At 42.0% G+C, this 21,528-nt stretch overlaps 1 protein-coding gene across 7 annotated transcripts in view; it reads left to right on the forward strand.

Moving 5' to 3' along the window:
- Window positions 1-19,541, forward strand: part of BEND7 (BEN domain containing 7) — a 103,643-nt gene extending 84,102 nt beyond the window's left edge. For 5 of the 7 annotated variants that reach the window (XM_033957853.1, XM_033957851.1, XM_033957857.1 and 2 more), the window contains 2 exons: window positions 2,292-2,339; window positions 13,501-17,579. In XM_033957853.1, coding sequence (XP_033813744.1) covers window positions 2,292-2,339; window positions 13,501-13,565 — 113 coding nt within the window. In that variant the 3' untranslated portion in view covers window positions 13,566-17,579. Of the gene's footprint in view, window positions 1-2,291; window positions 2,340-13,500; window positions 17,580-18,573 lie in introns of those variants that run through there. The other 2 variants (XM_033957854.1, XR_004540593.1) reach the window with 2 other exon arrangements.
- The last annotated feature ends 1,987 nt before the right edge of the window (window positions 19,542-21,528 follow it).

Here is a 21,528-nt window from a genome sequence, read left to right on the forward strand (position 1 = left end):
AGCTTTTGCCAAGCCTAAGCTCCTTTCAGGAGTCTCAGACTAAGCTATTGGCACCATAAGTTTAAAACAAGAGAAACAAAATGGCTGCAGGAAAAGTCCATATGGGTGTCTTCCGTAGGTTAATTAAGACAAGGAACTATCGGAGGTATCACATAGGAAGCTTATAATGTTGTATATAGCCCATATTACAGTGAAGAGAAAAATTGTTATTTAATATTTCTTCAGGCTCGTATATGTCAAACTAGTTACACAATTCCCAGCATTTAATCTAATGTTAAAATAGTACAACACAAAAGGAAACGGTAAGCTGTGACCTCAGTACACTTTTACAAAATTCCAGATGAGTTGACTCACAAAAAGCATATCACATTCATCAGTAAATTACATGGAAAGAACAGAGAAATAGTTGTCCTTAAAGCAAGACTTGGGTTTTAAGTTGTAAAAGAAACCTTTCTTTGAGCTCTATACATATCTGAAAATGGTCACTTTATGGCCACAGAAGGGAACTTCCGTCATCGAAAGATAATCCTTCAGAGCTTATCTAATTCCACATCCACAGATACCACACAATTTGCCCTAATATATATCTGGCACTGAGAAAAGAGTTTAAAAAATGATTTAAGAATAAGATCCAAGCTATTGGACTAATTCCCAAATTCCTGATCAATCTCAATATCACTTTATCCAGGGCAGCTATGAATCTAAGACAGATTTACGTTAGTAGCCATTTTCTGAGCACTAAACAAATGGAATTAGCAGCACATTTTGTTTTTATTTTAATTATTTTGATATTGAGATATGATAATAGAGAAAAATGAAAATTTATATGAGACACATGTAATCCCAATATCGCCAGCTAGAGAAACTTTACAGGAAGTATAATCATGTGCATACTTTGGAGGTGGAGGGTGGAATACCTCCCTCCTCCTTTCTGTATGTGGTCCAGCATCACCCCCTTCTCTCAGACGTCCCCTGGCTCCTTATTGCTACCAGCACTGTCTCATTGATTTCAATAAGGGATGTCTTCTAGTAGGAAGGGGACTGTGTGGTGCAGTGGTTAAAGCTACAGCTTCAGTACCCTGAGGTTGTGGGTTCAAATCCATGCTGCTCCTTGTGACCCTGGGCAAGTCACTTAATCTCCCCATTGTCCTGGATACATTAGACAGATTGTGAGCACACTGGGACAGGCAGGGAAAAATGCTTGAGTACCTGAATAAATTCATGTAAACTGTTCTGATCCCCCCTTGGGAGAATGGTATAGAAAATTGAATGAATGAATAAATCATTATTGAAAGGAAAGATCTCATAAGATTTCTGAGCAAGTAAATAATATAATAAATGCGTAGGAAACATTAACTGTTGCTCAAGATATACAGGAGTATAGAATTGAGTTTCTTTTATCCAATCCACTAAATGCCTCATTAAACAAGCAACATTATACCTGTGCAAATCAATCAGTAAGGGCTAGACCTCTTCGTCCTATAGGCAAAATCATTTGTGCTAGCATTATACGATTCCAGAGAAAGTTTCTTAATATCTTATAAAAAGTTCTTAAATCCTTATTAGTCATATACATTGAGAAGGTCTGCATCATACACAACCATTTTGGAAACAATACCATTAAACAAGGCTATATGATCCCTTCAAGTTAAAGGTAGTCTATCTAGTCCATAGGGTCAATATATTCTGTGATTTTCTCAACAATATGTGAAAATTTTCATGATCGCTTTTCATAATATCGTTGGTAATACAAACCCCAAGATATACGAGTCTGTAAGTTACTTTTTTGAGAGATAATAAGTAGAAATAAAACCAAAAAAAAAAATTATTGGACTAACTTAAGGTAGTTTATGTTCAAATATTTTTTATTAATTTCAACAACAAAGCATGTCAACAATCAAAAAAATCAGCAAAGTCAGCCAATACACAGAAATTCCCTCCCCACACACCCCCACCCATCCCCAACCCCTAGGAGTCCAGTGCCATGTCGAAAAACAGAAGGTCACTCTCACAGATTCAATAATCTACTACGGGCATGAGGTGTAAGGTCCAGCCAAAAGCGTTCCCAGATCCAAGAAAATCGGCGGCCCGGACTTAATGTAGTTTATGATTAGCTTTCAAATCATCAGGAAAAGATATACAGGAGAGGGAAAGGTGTCAACCCATCTTCATAATTATACCCACTGAAAGGCATGGCCTCTGACTTAACTAAATTCAATTTCAAACCTGACACTCGCCCATGCTGCTCTAAAAATCATATTTACACTGTTTCCTTTCTCATTTCTCATCAGGAGTAGCTGAGTCTGAAGAGAAAACAGATGTTTCTGTCTCACATACAGGTATGGTTATTTTCTGTATGCATACTGTATATAATACTGAATGCACTCATCATGTCTGCAGAGTTTCCCAGGTAGCCTGACCTTAGAAAGCTTTAGGCTTTAAAGATTTACAAGAGGCCAGCTGATGTGGCAACATTTGTTCTTTTCTGTTAAAATAAATTACTAGGGAATTAAGTTTTGAAAGTGAGATTACTTTCAAATATGGTAACCTAAAAGTCAGCTGAAGCTAAACTTATTATGCAGTAATTAGTAAAACAGAGGCTGAAGGTGACTTTAGTTGGAGAAGCAAGACTGAGTCACAGTTCCCCTAGTTTCAACTTTATTTAATTTGATATACTGTGAATCAGAAGTACCTACGCTGTGTACATTAAAATTGCTGCTAATAAAAACAGACAAGAATGTCAAAAGTTCAATAAGACAGGAGGAGAATAGCTCTGAGCTTATTCAGTTAAGGATGTCCTGTAAAGAGGGATGTTAAAATGAGCTCTAGGGAGAAGCTTGGGATAACCTCTTCATACTGTTAATGTATGCAATGTGTTCGATTGCTTTTATGAAATAGAAAACCAATAAAATTTCAAATTTAAAAATACAAAAAGAAACAGAGATCTATCATGATAACTGTGGCAATCAAATCCATATTGAAGCTGTCCTCTGGTTTGGTGTGGAGCCACTTCCACAGGGGTGGCACATAGTAGCACATTCAGAGGGTGCACAATGGCTATCCCAAGGAAGACCTCCTGTTGGCACTTGGCTTCCTCACTTCCATTTCTATTGCTATGTGTAGGACGGTCTCCTCTTATTACGCAGTTTTGGTTTTGGACAGCGCCAATGTCTTCATTTGCTCCTTCCTGACAGCATCCTCTACAACGAGGAGTCAGTGTCTGCTTCTACAGTGTATTTACAACTTTCTCCTATTCAGGGTATTGAACAAGTCTGCAAGTTTACACAGCAGGTTTACCATTCATTCAGCAGAAGCTGCGTCGTCGGTATTGTGGTGATGTCTTATATCGACTTCACTGCTGCTCCACTCGCAATTATTTGTGGCCTGTGGTGTGGTACAGGTTGTGTATCTAGAGGGGTTTCCAATGTCTTTCAGCATCATAAGAACATAAGAACATAAGCAGTGCCTCCGCCGGGTCAGACCATAGGTCCATCCTGCCCGGCAGTCCGCTCCCGCGGCGGCCCAAACAGGTCACGACCTGTCTGAATCACCAGAAGGGGCTCCCTTGCCACCTTGGTTTCTCATTGAAGTCCTATCTTCCCATCGAAGTCCTAACCCTCTGGTCTTGCGCATGCACGACCTGGTTGGGTTTCTATACTTATTACCTGGTTAGCTTTCTATACTTGTGTTACATCCCAGCTCCTCCCTCAGTATCCCACGATCCCTTTATCCCTCAGGAATTCGTCCAATCCCTGTTTGAATCCCTGTACCGTACTCTGCCTGATCACTTCCTCCGGTAGCGCATTCCAAGTGTCCACGACCCTTTGCGTGAAAAAAAACTTCCTTGCATTTGTTTTGAACCTATCTCCCTTCAGTTTCTCCGAATGCCCCCTCGTACCTGTTGTCCCCTTCAGCCTGAAGAATCTGTCCCTATCCACCCTCTCTATGCCCCTCATGATCTTGAAGGTCTCTATCATATCTCCCCTGAGCCTCCTTTTTTCCAGAGAGAAGAGCCCCAGCCTATCCAACCTCTCGGCGTATGGGCAGTGTTCCAGCCCTCTTACCAGTTTCGTTGCTCTCCTTTGGACTCTCTCAAGTACTGCCATGTCCTTCTTGAGGTACGGCGACCAATATTGAACGCAGTATTCCAGATGTGGACGCACCATCGCTCGATACAATGGCATGATGACTTCCCGTGTCCTGGTTGTTATGCCCCTCTTTATGATGCCCAGCATCCTGTTGGCTTTCTTCGAGGCTGCTGCGCACTGTGCAGATGGCTTCAATGATTCATCCACCATCACACCCAAGTCTCTCTCAAGACTGCTGTCTCCCAACAATGCCCCCCCCAATTTGTAGTTGAACAATGGGTTCTTTTTCCCTATATGCATGACCTTGCATTTTTCCACGTTAAAGCGCATTTGCCATTTGTTTGCCCAGTCTTCCAGTTTGTCCAGGTCCCTTTGTAGGTCCTCACACTCCTCCATGGACCTAACTCTGCCGCACAGTTTAGTATCATCTGCAAATTTTATAACCTCGCACTTTGCCTCCTTTTCCAGGTCATTGATAAATATGTTGAAGAGTAACGGCCCCAGCACCGATCCCTGTGGCACACCGCTCGTGACTCCCCGCCAGTCAGAATATTGTCCCTTTACTCCGACCCTCTGCAGTCTACCCGACAACCAGTGCTCGATCCATCTGTGCACATCCCCTCCCACCCCGTGGTTCCACAGCTTCCTAAGCAGCCTTTCATGTGGCACCTTGTCGAAAGCCTTTTGAAAATCGAGGTAAATGATGTCTATAGGTTCCCCATTGTCCACCCGACTGCTTATTCCCTCAAAGAAGTACAGAAGGTTCGTTAAGCATGACCTTCCCTTACAGAATCCATGCTGGCTTGTTCTCAGTAGGCCATTTCCCTCGATGTGCTCGCAAATACTGTCCTTGATCATAGCTTCCACCATCTTCCCTATAATTGAAGTCAGGCTCACCGGCCTGTAGTTCCCGGGGTCACCCCTCGATCCCTTCTTGAAGATAGGTGTGACATTCGCCAATTTCCAGTCCTCTGGTACCTCTCCAGTTTTCAAGGATAGGTTGCAAACATGCTGGATTGTGCCCGCTATTTCTTGTCTTAGTTCCTTTAGAACCCTTGGGTGGATTCCGTCTGGGCCCGGCGATTTGCCGCACTTTAACCTGTCTATCTGTTTGAGGACATCCTCCTTACTTACCTCTATGTGTTCCAATTTTTCAGCCTGTTCCCCACTCATGAGCTCCTCTGAGTCCGGTATATTAGATGTGTCTTCTCTCGTGAAAACCGACGAGAAGAACGTGTTCAACCTCTCAGCTACCTCTTTATCCTCCTTAATCACTCCCTTCCTATCCCCATCGTCCAACGGCCCCACCTCCTCTCTCGCTGGTCGCTTCCCCTTTACGTAACTGAAGAATGCCTTGAAGTTTTTCGTCTCCCTGGCCAGCCCCTCTTCGTATTTCCCTTTTGCTTTTCTAACCTCTCGGTGGCATTCCTTTTGGCATTTCCTGTGCGCCTGGAGATTTTCCTCCGTTGGGTCCTTTTTCCATCTCCGGAAGGATACTTTTCCTTAGTTGCTTTTTGATTAGTCTGCAAGTCAATTTGTTCATCAGCCTCAAAGGGGGGGGGGGGGCATCTGGCTATCTACTAAGGATATAGGGCAACGTAGTTATCATGCCTGCTCTTAACACACCTATGCCTCACAGAACGTTTTAGGTCATAAGTAGAGAATGGCACGGGGAAAAATTATGTCCTCATCACTGCCCCGTCCCCATCCCCCCATCCTCTTCACCACCCCGTCCCCTTCACCGCCCCATCCCTGCTGTCCCTTTCACCGCCCCTTCCCCGCAGCATCCATACTGCAATATTTAGCTTATTCCTTCCTTATAAATCAAAGTTCTGGCTGCTGAACTAAAGAAAGATATGTTCAGCTGACAGGGCTTTGTTTATAAATTTTTATAAACACAATTAATATACTACTTTATCCTAAAGCTAAATAAATACATTTTTTCTACCTTTGTTGTCTGGTTTCTGCTTCCCTCATCTTCTCATTCAATTCCTTCCATCCAATGTCTGCCATCTCTCTGCGTCTTCCATTTGCTCTGGTTCTTTTGGTGGTTGTTTTTTTTTTTAATAAATTCTTTATTCATTTTTAAAACTACAATTGTGCACAAGAGAAGATGCATTTACATACAATATTAACATTACAGCACAACAAACTTAATAGAAATAATGACAAGACTTATTTTCCCCCACCCATTTCCAATTAACCAACAACTCATATAATTACCTGTAAACAACCTATCTATACCTCTTAAACAGTGCCAAAACACCCCCCTCCCCAGGATGTGCATGTTTTCCTTATTTATATAGATAAATCAATCCTTACAATTTAGTTAATGGTTCCCAAACTTCCTTCACCCCTCCCCCCCAATTGGTCTGGCACCCATCTTCTTCCCTCCGCTCCCTCATAGTCTGGCATCTTTGTCTTCTTCCCTTCCAGCGTCTTCTCCCCACTCTCTCTTCCCCATTTCACAGCGTCTTCTCCTCACTCTCTCTTCCTCATTTCCCAGCGTCTTCTCACCTCTCTTTCTTCCCCAGTTCCCTTCAGGCTGCTTCAGCGTCTTCTCTCTCCATCCCCCCACCCCCAGCACCCTTTGCGCAGTCCAGCAGCTCCCTCCCGCCGGCCAGCTGTGCATTTCCCTCCCTCCTTACCTTCTCTTGTGGCAAAACTGGTGATTTCTATAAGGCTATGCGCTGTATTACAGCTGGAGCCTTGAAGTCGCATTGCGTTGCCTGCTAGAAAAGTCTCCTCTGATGCAACCGGAAACAGGAAGTTGCATCGGTAGAGACTTTTCCAGCAGGCAACGCGATGCGACTTCAAGGCTCCAGCTATAATACAGCGCATAGCCTTATAGAAATCACCAGTTTCGCCACAAGAGAAGGTAAGAGAAAGGGAGGGAGGGAGATGCATGGCCGGACGGCCAACGGGAGAGAGGAGGCTGCCAGACCACATGCTCGTTCACTGCGCGTGCTCACCATTCACCGCTCCACGGGGCAGTGAATGGCCTTGTCCCCGATCTCGCAGTGACCTTTTTTTTTTTTGGTCACCGTTTCGGCGGGTTACCCCCGCCTAGCCACGGGTAACAACCACTGTGTCATTCTCTAGTCATAAGTACCATCTTAGCAGAGGACTTCAGGCATTTCCATCTTTTTGTGAAGAGGGAACATGTTTCTGGTTCACCATTCTACTTAAGAACATAAGATTTGCCGCTGCTGGGTCAGACCAGTGGTCCATCATGCCCAGCAGTCCGCTCACACGGCAGCCCTTAGGTCAAAGACCAGTGCCCTATTTGAGTCTAGCCTTACCTGCGTACTTTCTTCAACTGGAGTTGTAGAGTGGACATTCACAGGCATGCTTACAGGTAATACTCACAAGTATGGAATCATTGCTACGGTCATCCAAGGTGGCGTTAGCCACAACAGATGCCTTCAAACAGGGGTTGTGAAGTGCCTGTATATGTATGACCACAGACGTATCTCGCCATTTGCGTTTAAAGGAGTGGCCTTGGCAGCAGCCTACTCAGCTCTACATCTGATACAGTAGCCATCTGTAAGGTGTCAGTTGCCATAACTTATTCTTTTAAAGCGGGAACCATTCCATCACCTTCTATAATACCAATCGCATTTTTTGCTCCAGTGCATTCCTATATAATGCCACCTAGCTCACCATCTTCTCTAGAACTCTGTATGTTGCAGGGTAGCTTCAACTCCATATTAATGTAGAGCAGTGTTCTTCAACCTTTTTACACCCGTGGACCGGCAGAAATAAAATAATTATTTTGTGGACCGGCAAACTACTAAGACCGAAATAAAAAAAAACACATTTTCGCCCCATCTCTGCAAGCTCGGTCCCCACAAACCATCTGATCCCATCTGCACAAGCCTCAGTTATGATTTTATATTGAATGTATTTTATTAAAGTATAAAAAGAAACAATATTCTGTACAATTGTCATTTTATAAATATTCAGAGCAAGGACCAACAAAACCCCTGTCTCCCCTCCCCTTCACATATATCCCCTCTACTATCAAGAAAACGGAACAAGCCAAATTATTACAGAATGCTACACAGAAATATCATGCTAACAGAATACTGCAGTCACACATGATAGGAATAGTGTTAGGCTTTGCAGTCCCCAGTTATGTCTCTAGCAGGATATATATTTCAAATCTGATATATTGTAATGACAGAATAGAAATAAAATGTTTTTTTCTACATTTTGTGGTCTCTGCTTTCATCTTCTTTCCACTCTTCCTTCCAGCGTCTGCCTGTTCCATCCACTGTCTGGCCTCTCCCCCTTCCATATGTATCTGACTTCTTTCTATGCCCCTCTCCCCTTTCCATCCAGCCTGTGCCTCCTCTCTCCTTTTTACATCTTTCATTCCAGCTTCACTGCTTTCTTCATTTTTATCTCTCCTACACCAGATCTAGCATCTTTATCCCTCTCTCATTTCTCTGCTGACCCCCTTTCCAGCATCAATCTCTCTCTACTTTCTCATTCCTCTGTCTCTCCCCTTTCCCTCATCTGATCTCCATTCCACCCTGATCCCCTTCCCCTCCTGTAATCTCCCTGCCAGCTGTTTCTTTCCTTTTTCCCTTCTCCCTTCCCTCCTTCCCCCTATCCAACATTAACTCTCTTCCTATCCCTTTCCCTCCTCCCCTCCCAGTAGCATCTCTCCTTCTACATCCAGCAGCTTCCTAGCTTCCAACAGTGGCTTCCTCTCCTTCCAGCAGCTCTCAGTACTTGCCTGCAGCAGTGATTTACTTAGGCAGCCTTGGGTCCGTTGCCGCCTCTGAGGAAAGAGGAAGTTGCCAAAGTGAATAACTGCCCTGGTAAGTACAGAGCTGCTAGGAGAGGAGACAGCCACTGTTGAAGGCTCCCTGCACATTCGCGACCCCCCCCCCCAAGCCGGCAAAAACAGCTTTGCACTGCAGGCCCTGCCGCCCAAGATGAGCCGGAGGCCCCTACCTGCCGCATCCTGCACGTGGACAGACTCTCAGCACAATCGCTGCTGATGGCCCCAATCGAAACGCTGACCTCCCCGCGCACGCTGACCATCTCCTCTCTGCCTGCACTTTCCCCGCGGCCCTCTTCGGCGACTCGGCAGGGGCAGCGATCAAGACAGGCTGCCGATATTGGGATCTTTCCTTTCTGAGTCCCGCCTATTTTGTTTCAACTTCCTGTTTCCGCATAGGCGAGACTCACAGAGGGAATGCCCGACGTCGGCAGCCTGTCTTGATCGCCCGAGGCTGGGAGGAACAGAAGATTTCCGCGAACACCACCGGGGCAGGAAATTTAACAGCGTCCATCTCGCCGGTCCTGCGCGGACCGGCAGGAATTTTCTGCGGACCGGCACCGGTCCGCGGACCGGCGGTTGAAGAACTGTGATGTAGAGGACGATGGCAGATAACTGCATGAGCCCCCTAGACTCCTCTTCAAGATACTCATTAGGTAAGGTGCTTCTTCAGGTTCATGCTGGATTTTCATTGGTTCCTCTCCATTCTTCAATCTACTCCACTCCAGTGTGGATTTATGATCTGGCCTTTCGAGCCTTCCTGTGTGACTCTGCGGGCAGTATCAATGACAGTACACTCAAGACTGTGTTTGCGGTCTGCAGTGTCAGAGTTCCAGGTGTTGTATTATTTGGATCCATTTCAATGCCATTCAGATGTGGGCATTTTAATCCATTTAGTGCCATCCTTGCTTCCCAAGATTGGGTCCGGGTTGCATCTTCTTCAAACGCTCATTCTTCCATCCTTCCGGGAATAGGATTGTGGACCTCGGTTTCAGTCATTACATTTCATTGGTATCTGTAGAGACTTCAATACTCCAAAGATTTTCAGCATGTTGGGAATCTTTTTGTTCCTTTCTTGGGCTGAAAAAAGGGCTCTGTGGCATCTATGGGGATGTGATAGTTTTGGGAGTCTAATTTATCAGCATATCTTCTTTCATGCAAACTGATATCGGAGGAGTAGAGGTGGTGCTCCTCTGGAGCTAAGTCACATTGCTCTTCGTTGATGGAACTTTGTAGAGCGGTGACTTGGTCTTTGGCACTTTTGTTTTTGGTCTTGATGTGGCTTCAGTTTTCTCAGGGGCGGTGTCTGTTTCCCTCTCTATTTAAGAACTGCTTTACTACATCCCACTAGTATCTGTAGTCATCTGTTACTGGCGCTGATGAAGAAAAACGATGTCTTACCTGATAATTTTCTTTCCTTTAGACACAGCAGATGAATCAAGAGTCCCACCCTATTTGTAATTGGGCCTTAGCACATCTAAGGTTCAGTATTTTATGTGAGCGCATGTTTTTTTTCTTTGATGGTTGTATGCGTTTTGAATTTGTATGAAGTTGGTGAAAGGAGATTTTTACAGCCTATATTTATTCCTACTGCTTTGTCATGAGCAATACTGATTGACCAGGAGACCTGCCATCCAATAAAAGAGTTCAATTCAGTCCTCTGTCTCCATTTGCTAGTACATGGACACAACTCACTAGTCTCTGAATTCATCTGCTGCGTCTAATGGAAAGAAAATTATCAGGTAAGACATCATTTTTCCATCAGGACCATGATCAGGACATCTGAAGTCACTTAGCAAATCCTTTTTAGTAACCTATTTGAATGTTGGTTTTAATGACATGCCTACTGGTAACTAGCATGAACCAACAAGGCAAGATTGTAGTAACATGGATTCAGGAAAAGCAAGTCTTGCCTTAATAATTAGATTTTTTAAAGATGTAAACAAGTGGATGATACAGTGCCAGCTGATATAGCTTTAGATTTTCAGACAATATTTCAGAAATACCTCATGAGAGAGTCTTTAGGAAATCAGTGATGGGATAGGAGGCAGTTCCCTTTTATGGATACAAACTAACAGATAGGAAACAGAGTAGGAATTAATGGTCTGGAAGAAAGTTGGTAGTGGTGTCTCAAGGCTTTGCACTAGGATCTGTGCTATTAAACAGAAATGTTCTGGAGCTAGGAGTGATGAGTGACGGTATCAGATTTGCAGATGACAAAACAATAATTAGTTGTCTTTTGGATGGCAATTCAGAACCTCACTAGACTGGGTATCTTACATGGCCTCCTCCATATCTATCTTAATAGCAGACGATGGACTTTTCCTCCAGGAACTTGTCCAAACTTTTTTTAAGCCCGTCTACATTAACCACTGTTACTACATCCTCCTATTTGTTTTAAAGGTATCTCCCTGTAATTTTATAGTGTGTCCCATAGTCTTTGTAAATTTTGAAAGGGTAAAAAATTAATTCACTTGAACTTGTTTTACACTGCTCAGGATTTTGTAAACCTCAATCATATCTCCCTACAACCATCTCTTTTATAAGCTGAATAGCCCTAACCTCCTTTAGCCTTTTCTCATATGAGAGGAGTTCTATGCCCTTAATCATTTTGATCACTTTTCTTTGAACCATTCCTAATTCTCTCATATCTTTTTTGCGATATGGCGACCAGAGTTGCGCCATGGATGTTTGTTATTTGAACTATAATATGTTGATGTTTTCAGTGCAGCATGCTGATGCTGTTAATCTCTAATCTATTTTTTTCCTTTATGTTTTTGTTTTATTTCTACATATTAAGAACCTAAGAATAGCCTTACTGGGTCAGACCAATGGTCCATCAAGCCCAGTAGCCCGTTCTCATGGTGGCCAATCCAGGTCACTAGTACCTGGCCAAAACCCCCAAAGAATAGCAAGATTCCAGAATCCCCAGAGAGTAGCAACATTCCATGCTACTGATCCAGGGCAAGCAGTGGCTTCCCCCATGTCTTTCTCAATAACAGACTATGAACTTTTCCTACAGGAACTTGTCCAACAAACCTTTCTTAAAGCCAGCTATGTTACTTTGTTTTTTATTTGAAAGTGATGGCAAACAAAACTAAGAATATCATTATAGCACTGCATTAAGGGCTAGATGCACTAAAGACAGTGATCATCCCTAAACCTGTTTTCACAGCTTTAGCAACGATTGCTTTTACCGACCCGATACACAAAACAACTCACCGTGTGTTTTTCCCCTCAATCGCCCATTTTCTGGTTTGGCCATGCAAATTATCTAAAACCCTTTGCAAATGCTTGGCTATGTAAAAAAAAAAAAAAATGGGGGTTTTAACTATCAGAAAAAAATGACAGGTCTAGAGACCTGTCAGTAACTGTGGGGGTTTTTTCAATGGCACAGATATTTTGCGTGTGTTACAAACACAAAATATCTGTCCCATAAAAGTCCCCCACCACCAATGTTGGCCCTCCCCAATGACCTCCCCATGAACCGGCAGCATGAATCTCCCCCCCCCAAGGCTGTGAAAATGGCAGGAGGGATGCCTACTCCCTCCTACCTGGCCAAATACTCCGGTGCCATGCCCCCACCCAGTCCTGGAAGCCCCGCACTACCGACCCCCCCCTCAAAAAAAAAAATAGATAAAGGCAGGAGTGATACCCACTCCATCCTGCCGCCGGATGCTCTCCTGAACCCCACCCCATAGCTTTGATAGACAGGAGCTGGAAAGAAGAACGGGGAAAAGCCTAAGGCCCTGATTCGCTCAGATGCCTAAGGCCCCAAGGGTGGGAGGTTTGGAGGAGCATCCGGTGGCAGGAGGGAGTGGGCATTCCTCTTGCCTTTTTTTGGGGGGGATGAAGGGGGAATGGAGGGGATGGTTGGGGGGGGTCAGTGGAATGGTGGGTCCAGAACCGGGTGGGGGCATGGCGTAGGAGTATTTGGCCAAGCATAATAGTTATGCTGTGGTAAGATTCTGGGTGTGCCGTGGTGAGGTACAAGCTAGAGATTGACATCGTGGCAAATTTTTCCCCATCCCCATGGGAACTAATTGTCCTGTCCCGGAGAGTTCTTTTCCTGTCTCTGCCCCATTCCTGCAAGCTCCATCTTCATCTGCACAAGCCTCAAACACTTTAAAATCGTAAGTGTTTGAGGTTTGTGCGGCTAAGGCAGAGCTTACAGGAATGGAGCAGGGTCAACGACAAAACTCACGGGGACAGGACGGGGAAATTGAGTTCCTGCGGGGACAGGGACAAATTTGTTCCCGTGTCATTCTCTAGTACAAGCCTGCCACTGCAGGCACAGACACCAGCACCTCTCTCCCTCTCCCCTCCCCCACACACGATGGAGGGACTTCCAAAACCTAGCAGTTTGTCTTGGTTTTGGAAGGCCCCCAAGCTTAGGGCCATGTCAGGAGGGCCTCTTGAGCATGAACGGACATTGACATCATCAGTCAACTTTCGCACATGCTTGGAGGCCCTCTAGACGTGGCCCAGAGATTAGTGCACTGTGCTGAAAAATGTTTGCACACACAGGTGTAGAGAATGGTAGATTTTAGGTACTTTTAAATTTTCACTGGTTGTCACTTTCGACCTTGACTATTATAAGGTTTTTAACTTTTCTTTCAGGTAATGTTTTCGAGGCCCACACTGAAGAAATGTGGTTACATCCAAAACCCAGTTTTTCAACCTAAACCCTAAGAGGAGGCGTCGATGAAAACAAAATTTATAACTACGGACCATTATGATAGACAACATCATATGTTTGTTTTCTATGCGTCCATGGGATTTTTTTTTTAATAGAAAAAAATAGGTGGAGAAAATGAGTTAAGGAAAAAGCTGTTTCACTTGAAGAATATTGCATATGAGCCAAGATTTAACTGTCCTGCATTAAGTTAAAGCTCTGTCTTCGTGGTATATAGAGTCATAGTTCATGTGTAACAGTTGGTGTCAGACTTGCATTCTCTTTCCTGGCCTTCTATTTCAGCTCCATTGAACTCCCTACATTATTTTCCAGACAGCAAAACTCACTGAAGTGTCTTTTGTAACAGTGGAAATAGCAGGAGAATCTCACAAATTAGATAAATAATCCTCTTTAGCTGCAGGAAACTGAAAATGTCAGCTCACAGAGAAAATGAATCAATCTAAGGAACAAAAACTTTTAAAAAGGGGTATTTCATGTGATTTTTAAGCATGAGTCTAGCAACATATAAGAGAGATCTTCAAAATAATGTTTCCGCACTTTTATTTTTTTTTAAACACTATTTATTAAACCTCTCGAAAGCAAAATACATCACTACCTGCAAGGTGAGCTGGCTTGCCTGACCAACTAGTCATGTGACATTCTAAGACACACCCTCTTACCACTTCTCTTGTCCCAACCATTTCCCGCAAAAATATGAAAGTGTGGAAACATTTTGAAGTGCCCTTGTATTTGCTTAGAGAACTGTATGTAGGCCAACAAATTAAAACCATCCTTAATTAAAGCAGAGAGTACAGGGGGCCTTTATGGGATATATTCTAGGTTATAGAAGGAACAAAAGGAAGTATGGACTGCCCTTTCCATAGCTCTCTTACTGAAAAACAAGGAATGTTCCAAGAGACTGGAGACAAGCAGACATAGGAAAAAATACTTTTTCACTCTGAGAATAGTTAAGCGCTGGAATGCGATGCCAGAGGTTGTGGTAAGAGCGGATAGTGTAGCTAGTTTTAAGAAAGGTTTGAACAGTTTCCTGGAGAGAAAGACATGGAGGAAGCCACTGCTTGCCCTGGATCGGTAGCATGGAATGTTGCTATTTCTTGGGTTTTGTCCAGGTACTAGAGGCCAGGATTGGCCACCATGAGGACTGGCTACTGGGCTAGATGATCTGACCCAATAAGGCCATTCTTATGTGCTTCTGTATGTTCCCATAAAGAAAATGGAGAAGATTGGAGCTATAAACCTGGTACTTTTGGCATCAGTAATGGGTAAAGTAATAGGCACATTGGTGAAGGAAAAGACGTTTATAGGATCCTATGCAGTGTGGTTTCAGAGGGGGAAGATCTTCCCAAGCAAACTTGATGTTCGTTACTTGAGGAGATAACAGAGTAGTGCAGTTGATATTGCCTCTGTTGATTTCACTAGGGTTCCATATGCCAGCCACACAGCATGTGTGCAAAAGTTATAAATTATGTGAGAAGTTTGTTGAACTGCTTGATTCTCTGAGACCTAGTTGTCGTTTTCAGTTGAGGTGAATGGAATGTTTCTAGTGATGTCCTGCAAAGAATCACTGGTAAGCCCCATTCTCTACACCAGTGTGTCAGAAACATTTTTCACCGCAGCACATTAATCTCTCAGCCACGTCTAGAGGGCCTCCAAGCATGTGCGAAAGTCGACTGATGTCGCATGTGTGTGACATCATAATGTTGATGTCCATTCATGCTCAATAGGCCCTCCTGACATGGCCCTAAACTTGTGGGCCTTCCACAACCCGGACAAACTGCTGGGTTTTGGAAGTCCCTCCATTGTGAGGGGGGGAACGGAAAGGTGCTGGCATCTGTGCCGGTAGTGGCAGACTTGTATCTCACCACAGCACACCCGGAATCTTGCCACAGCATACTATTGTGCCATGGCACACAATTTGCGATTCATTGTTCTACCCTGTCTTAAATGATTTTGGAAGAGATAGAAGAATTTGTCCAATTATGGATAATGTGAAGATTTCTAACAGTAGATTTGTTAAGGTAGTTAGATGAAATGAAAGATTGCTTCTTAAAAAATTGAGAAAATAGTGATGTTTAACTATGCCTTGATTTTTAAAAACACATGCATTTGAGGTACCAAAATCCAAAGGCAGCCTCAGAAGAGTAAAGAAGACCTGAGAGCAGCCATCTCTGATGACCTCAAAGTAGCCAGTTTGTGAAGAGCAATTGAGAAATGTTGGCTGCATAATGAGAGACAGCACCAGTATAAAGGAAAGACATTATAAAACACCAGTATAAAGGAAAGACATTAATATTATCTCCATGAAGGTCATTCTGAGATCCATTTTAACTCTGTAACTTAGTAAATGACAGCAGATAAAGACTTGTATAGTCCATCCAGTCTTCTCAGCAAGGCAAGTTCTGCATCCAGTTATTAAGACATCTATAAAGGATCTTGATAAGATGGAAGCAAAGATCACCAGAATACTACATGGCCTGCCCTACACTATAAGCCAGAGCTATAAATATACTCACAAAATTGAGAAAAAATAAGGTAAAAGGGAAAGAGATGATAGAAACTTTCAACTGTATAGCAAGCTTCAGTAAGGTCTAGGTAAGGTGTTTTGGCTTGAAGTTTTCCTTCTGCTCCTTATTGGTTTTCAGTTTGGTCAAAACCAGGTGCCTTGAGCTTTCATTCACAACAATTTGGAATTTTTCCCCCATATTTTATATCTCCTCTCAACTTAAGTCCAGTCCTTGGATGGAGGCCTTGCCTCATGGTTGCTTCTGGTTATGCTGCAATCGTGGACCATAAATCTAGTTAGTTATGTGATGAGAAGGACACACTTCTCCATAATCTCATTCCAAGGGCTGTGAATTTGCACCTCTGATACATCTCAGGACCTGGCCATTGTAGAGAGTAGAAGACCTGAGCTGTACTGCCTCTGAACCTCTAGGTTTACCTATAGATTTTTTTAAATAGATCTGAAGAAGAAGGGGTTACCTTCGGAAGCTACTCATAAAATGCATTGAGTTAATCCAATAAAAAAGGTATTACCTTATTCCCTTTGTTTTATTTCTATATACTACTTTTAACAGATAAGAAATTTGAGGGCAAAAGGTAGGCCTGAATCCAAAAGAAGGGAAGCTGAGTAGGAACATGAGAGGATGATGGGAAAGGCACAGAAGTACCTTTATGATAGGTAAAGGAAAGGTAACAAGAGAGAATGAGACGCGGCAGTATAAACAGGCAGATAGGAGCCACTTGCTTCACTGTATCTGCTCAGGTTTCTAAGTTCCTGAAACTACCAACCCCTTTTATTTTCAGTGGTAATTGTGCTCTTAACACACCAAGTTAAGCTCCTTTTACCTTCTCAAAGGGTCATTTTGAGGATTGAAGGCTCGATAATTAACACTTCAGAGATGACTGCTCCAGACCCCTTTCACCCACAAAGAGCACTAAAGCAGCTTTAGATACAGACTACAAAAGCAAGTGCATGAACATTGATTTACAGGGTTAATTCTAGTGATCCCTCCTTATGAATATGTTATGAAATTGGAAGCATTTATATAGAGAACTGTAAGGTTTCCCAAATTTTGTTCTTGGGCCCTTCAAGCAAATTATGTTGTCTGTAAATCAGCTTACACTACTTAGTTGCAAGACCAGGTTCATTGACATATTTTTGATATCAGTGCTGGTGAGAGTTGGGAGGCCCTGGATTACTGTAAGGTATTAATGTTTAGAATGGCTCCGTTTTCCTGGTGATTAAGGCAGTCTGCTCTGTGCTATGTACAAAAACCTGAAACCTCAGATGCTCATAATGAGGACGATTGTTCCTTTACTGGAGATGGCTTACTTTAGTTGGTTGGTTTGACTTTATGGTGGTTATGCTGTAATCTCATATATACAGTGGTGCCTCGCATAAAGAACGCCTCGCACAGCGAACGCTGCACACAACGAACTTCATGTCATGATTCATACAACGAACTTCGTTTCACACAACGAAGTCGCCCGAGCTTCCACGATCGCTGCCGATGTATTGCATCCTTCCGCGCAGGCACTGCAGGCAGTCGTTAGTCACTGCGCTTAACGTGTTTCACATAACGAACTTTTCGCATAACAAACTTGCTCCTGGAACGAATTAAGTTCGTTGTGTGAGGCACCACTATATATATATATATATATATATAAAATAAGATTTCTGATGAAGACTGTTGGTACAGGAGCCCAGATTATTTTTCAGAAAGAGAAGGTTTTGTAAACTGAAAACACTAATATTTCTTTGGGGATTAAATGAAAGTTTTTAAAAAGGAAATTAATTTGGCTAGCAGTTTAAAACAGAACTCTTTCAAAATGTTTGTGCTAATACTGCTGATTTGAGTATCTATTATTATATTCTTAATTTATTTTACGTAATCAGGATAGTCCTAGTGAAAGAAATGCCCCTGCTGCTTTTCCATACATCTCAGATGATTATATCCTGGAGTTAATTGGAGGCATATTTTATTTCTTTCTTCCTGGGAGAGCTATGATAGATCTCGGTTTCTTTAGGGCCCTATGTAACACACTAGAAAGCTCATCCAGAAGAATTCTTCCTCTATATTTAAAAAAGGCAATAGGGATAACCCATTAGATATTTTGTAGAAAGTTGCAAGTGTTTTCAGTAACTCATAGTGGAGAGAAGCCAGAATCGACATATAGCAGTCCCCATGCTGGTCTCCATCACAGCATTCATATTCAGATGAATAAAACTTCTGTTAAATTGTGAGGTGCTGTATTATCTCCTGCGAGACATGACATGAATTTTTCTGATGGTTCAGAAAGATGATGTACCTATGACCCTAGGAAAGTCCCAAGAAACAAGTAGGCAAGTTTGCTAGGTTCTGAAGGAAGGAAATCATAAGAGGTCTTAAAAAATCTTTATTAAAGTAGGTTAAAATCCTGGGCAGTATTTAACCTACTTTAATAAAAAAACAATGTTATGACCTCTTCAACTTTGACCATGTTTGCCTCCACAGTTTCCTTCCTGTGACCATAGGAGTCCGTTCTATGATGCCAGTATTGAGGAAGCTCCATCATTGCGTCCAGGAACAGGTAGTTTGCATTGTATTGACCACCCCCCTAATAATTTTCTAATGTTGGTATCTATATGGGGCTATAACATCCTCTTCCTCTGAACTAACTGCCTGGCCCCAAATATTACAATTTTACTTGAAAGTACTTAATAGACATTGTTATCTCCATATTTTAACTGATTTTATTATCTTAATTTTTGTGCAAAATACAGCAGTTTTGTGATTCTTACAATTCAGAAGAATTAATATATATCTATATATTTATACTAATATGTACATAGGTATAGAAAAAGTATATTCATCATGTTGGCCTGTGTATCTATAGAAACCTTAGCAGTTGGTTGTATGGAGACTGAGCTCTTCTAGCAGGGACAGGAGACTGTATAGTAGGTACAGTGAATCTGCAAATGACCTGCATATGAAACTGAACAGATGTGAAAGAAAGATGTACCCAAGGGTTTTGTTTTTTTTTTTTGCTCTTTTGGGCTGTGTCTTGATTTTATCCTTTAAAAAAAAATGAAATTTTAATAGAATTTTTAAAATTAGTTAAATCATTCCATATTTGAAGAAAAAAGCATAAGTTTTATCTGTATATATGTGTTATTAATATGTAAATATTTAGATACTTTTAAATTACTCTGTTTTATGGTTTTTTTAAGGGTGTGAAAATGTAGTATAACATTGTGATATCACCAGTCCCTGGAAAAGCATATGTTAATTTGAAAGCAAAAATAATAATTGTGTGATTTAATGGAACTGTGGTAGCAATGTCATGTGTGGTATGATGTGGGTGATAGTTGATCTTTGGCTCATAGGCCAGTATTTAATGGTCTTGGTGGTAAGTTTGTGAGAGAAACAGGTGGAGGCTTTTGACTGAAAAAGGTGGGTAAACCCAATCCCTTTCCTGAGGTACAGAATCGACTATTTCAATACATTTAAAAGGAACTGGAATGTATCCTTATCAATTTTTTAAAAAAATCTTTATTTCCTTTTGTTAAATCAATAACAAAATAAAAATACATCAAAATACAAACAACAAAGTTAATATAACAGAAAAATTAGTAGTACTGATCTAGTCCACATTATTGGGGCTGTCTTGCACCTTTGCACCAAGAAATAGCAATAAAAAAGAAAAAATCCTGTCGCACCAGGCAATAATAAGGCCTAAATGCCTGATTCTTTTTTTTTAATTCTTTATTATGATTATTCATTACAATAATAATAAATATTCATGAATATCCACAAAAACTCTGTATATAAAATTATATAAGGTTATAGGGATAGTCTGGGACGACTGCTCAGGCAATGGGCCTGATGGGCCGCCGCGGGAGCGGACCACTGGGCGAGATGGACCTCTAGTCTGCCTCAGCGGAGGCAACTTCTTATGTTCTTATATATGAGGTAATAAATCAACTTGATCTAGTCCACATTACACTAGTTGCCAGAATTTAAACTAGGAAATCAACTATACATAATCTACCATCATGGACAGGCTAAATTGTGGCTTATTTTATATATCATACATCATCCTCCCAAATGAAAATAGTGATAACAGAAATTAAACTTTTAACAAAGGTTTTCCTTTAATAAAATCTTCTAGCTGGGTTGGATCAAAGAACACATATTTATCACTTCCATATGAAATAAGGCATTTGTATGGGAATTTTAAAAAGAAAGTGGCTTCCACTGCCAAAGACTTGGGATTTAGCGGAAGGAATTGCTTCCTTTTAAACTGAGTATGTCTCGAGACATCTGGAAAAATTGTCACTCGTTGACCAAAAAACAGATCTTGTTTTTTTAAAAAAAATATCATTTCAAAATAGCCTGTTTTTCAAGATCCATCTTGAAGGCCACCAACAGAGTATCCCGTTTATGAATTATATCTTTAGAAGATTCGAGAAACTGTGATACATTCAAACTATCAGGTGAAACTAATTGGTCCATATCACCTTCTTCTACTATTTCCTTAGATACTCTTGGAATGTAATAAAGGTTAATATCTACTTCAAAAGGTATCCACATTAGCATATTGTAATATATCCCTCAAATACATTTTCAAGAGTTCTATTGGAGAAAGGTAATGTGTAATAGGAAAATTTAAAAGACGAAGGTTTTTAGCCCTAATAGAATTCTCCAGTTTCTCTAATTTAGCATGTATTATCATACCATCTTTAATGTTAGAAGCAGCATTAACTTGTAAAGTATTTACTACTTGGTCTAATTTTTCCAACTTTTTTGCTGTTTCTTCAAATTTAACTTCATACTCATTCATTTTAACAGTAACATCAGATGAAAATTGACATAAATTTGACACAGTTTTTTGTAAGGATGACTCTATTCTGTTGACAACTATCCATACATTGTTTAAGGTGATCACTTTGTCTTTAGGTTGGACATCAGGGTCCGTCCCCGTAAATATCTGAATGGGAATCAACCCTTTAGTTCCCCCTAAAGATTGTCCTAAGACCTCCAATCCCGATATTGTAGATGATTGTAGGGGCGAAACTGCTCCCTCAGACTGAAGGGAAGGGTCTACTGTCCCAGGGTAAAGTAGTGGCTGAGGAGGTGGTGAAGGTTCCCCTGAGGATACTGAAGCAGCTTGAATATCTAAAGTTACCTGCTCTTCTACTTGTGGCATAACAGGGGCCACAAGGTGACGATCCATCGGACCCGTCATCGAAGTAGATGAAATTACTTTGGCCTTCCTCTTGCCCATAGCAGAAGGATTCGATATAGCTGCTCCCTGCTCCTCTTGGGCTCCGAAGGGACTCAAAAGGGGCAAATCATGCCCCTTCAGTTTGCGACCACGGGCCGCGTTCCGCGGCCGTCCGGAGATTTTAAATGGGCCAGCAAGGATCCTCTCAGCTGGCTGGGGTGGTTGGCTGCGGGACTGCCTGT

The sequence above is a fragment of the Geotrypetes seraphini genome, chromosome 9 (assembly GCF_902459505.1).
Source record: "Geotrypetes seraphini chromosome 9, aGeoSer1.1, whole genome shotgun sequence".
Classification (NCBI taxonomy): Eukaryota; Metazoa; Chordata; class Amphibia; order Gymnophiona; family Dermophiidae; genus Geotrypetes; species Geotrypetes seraphini.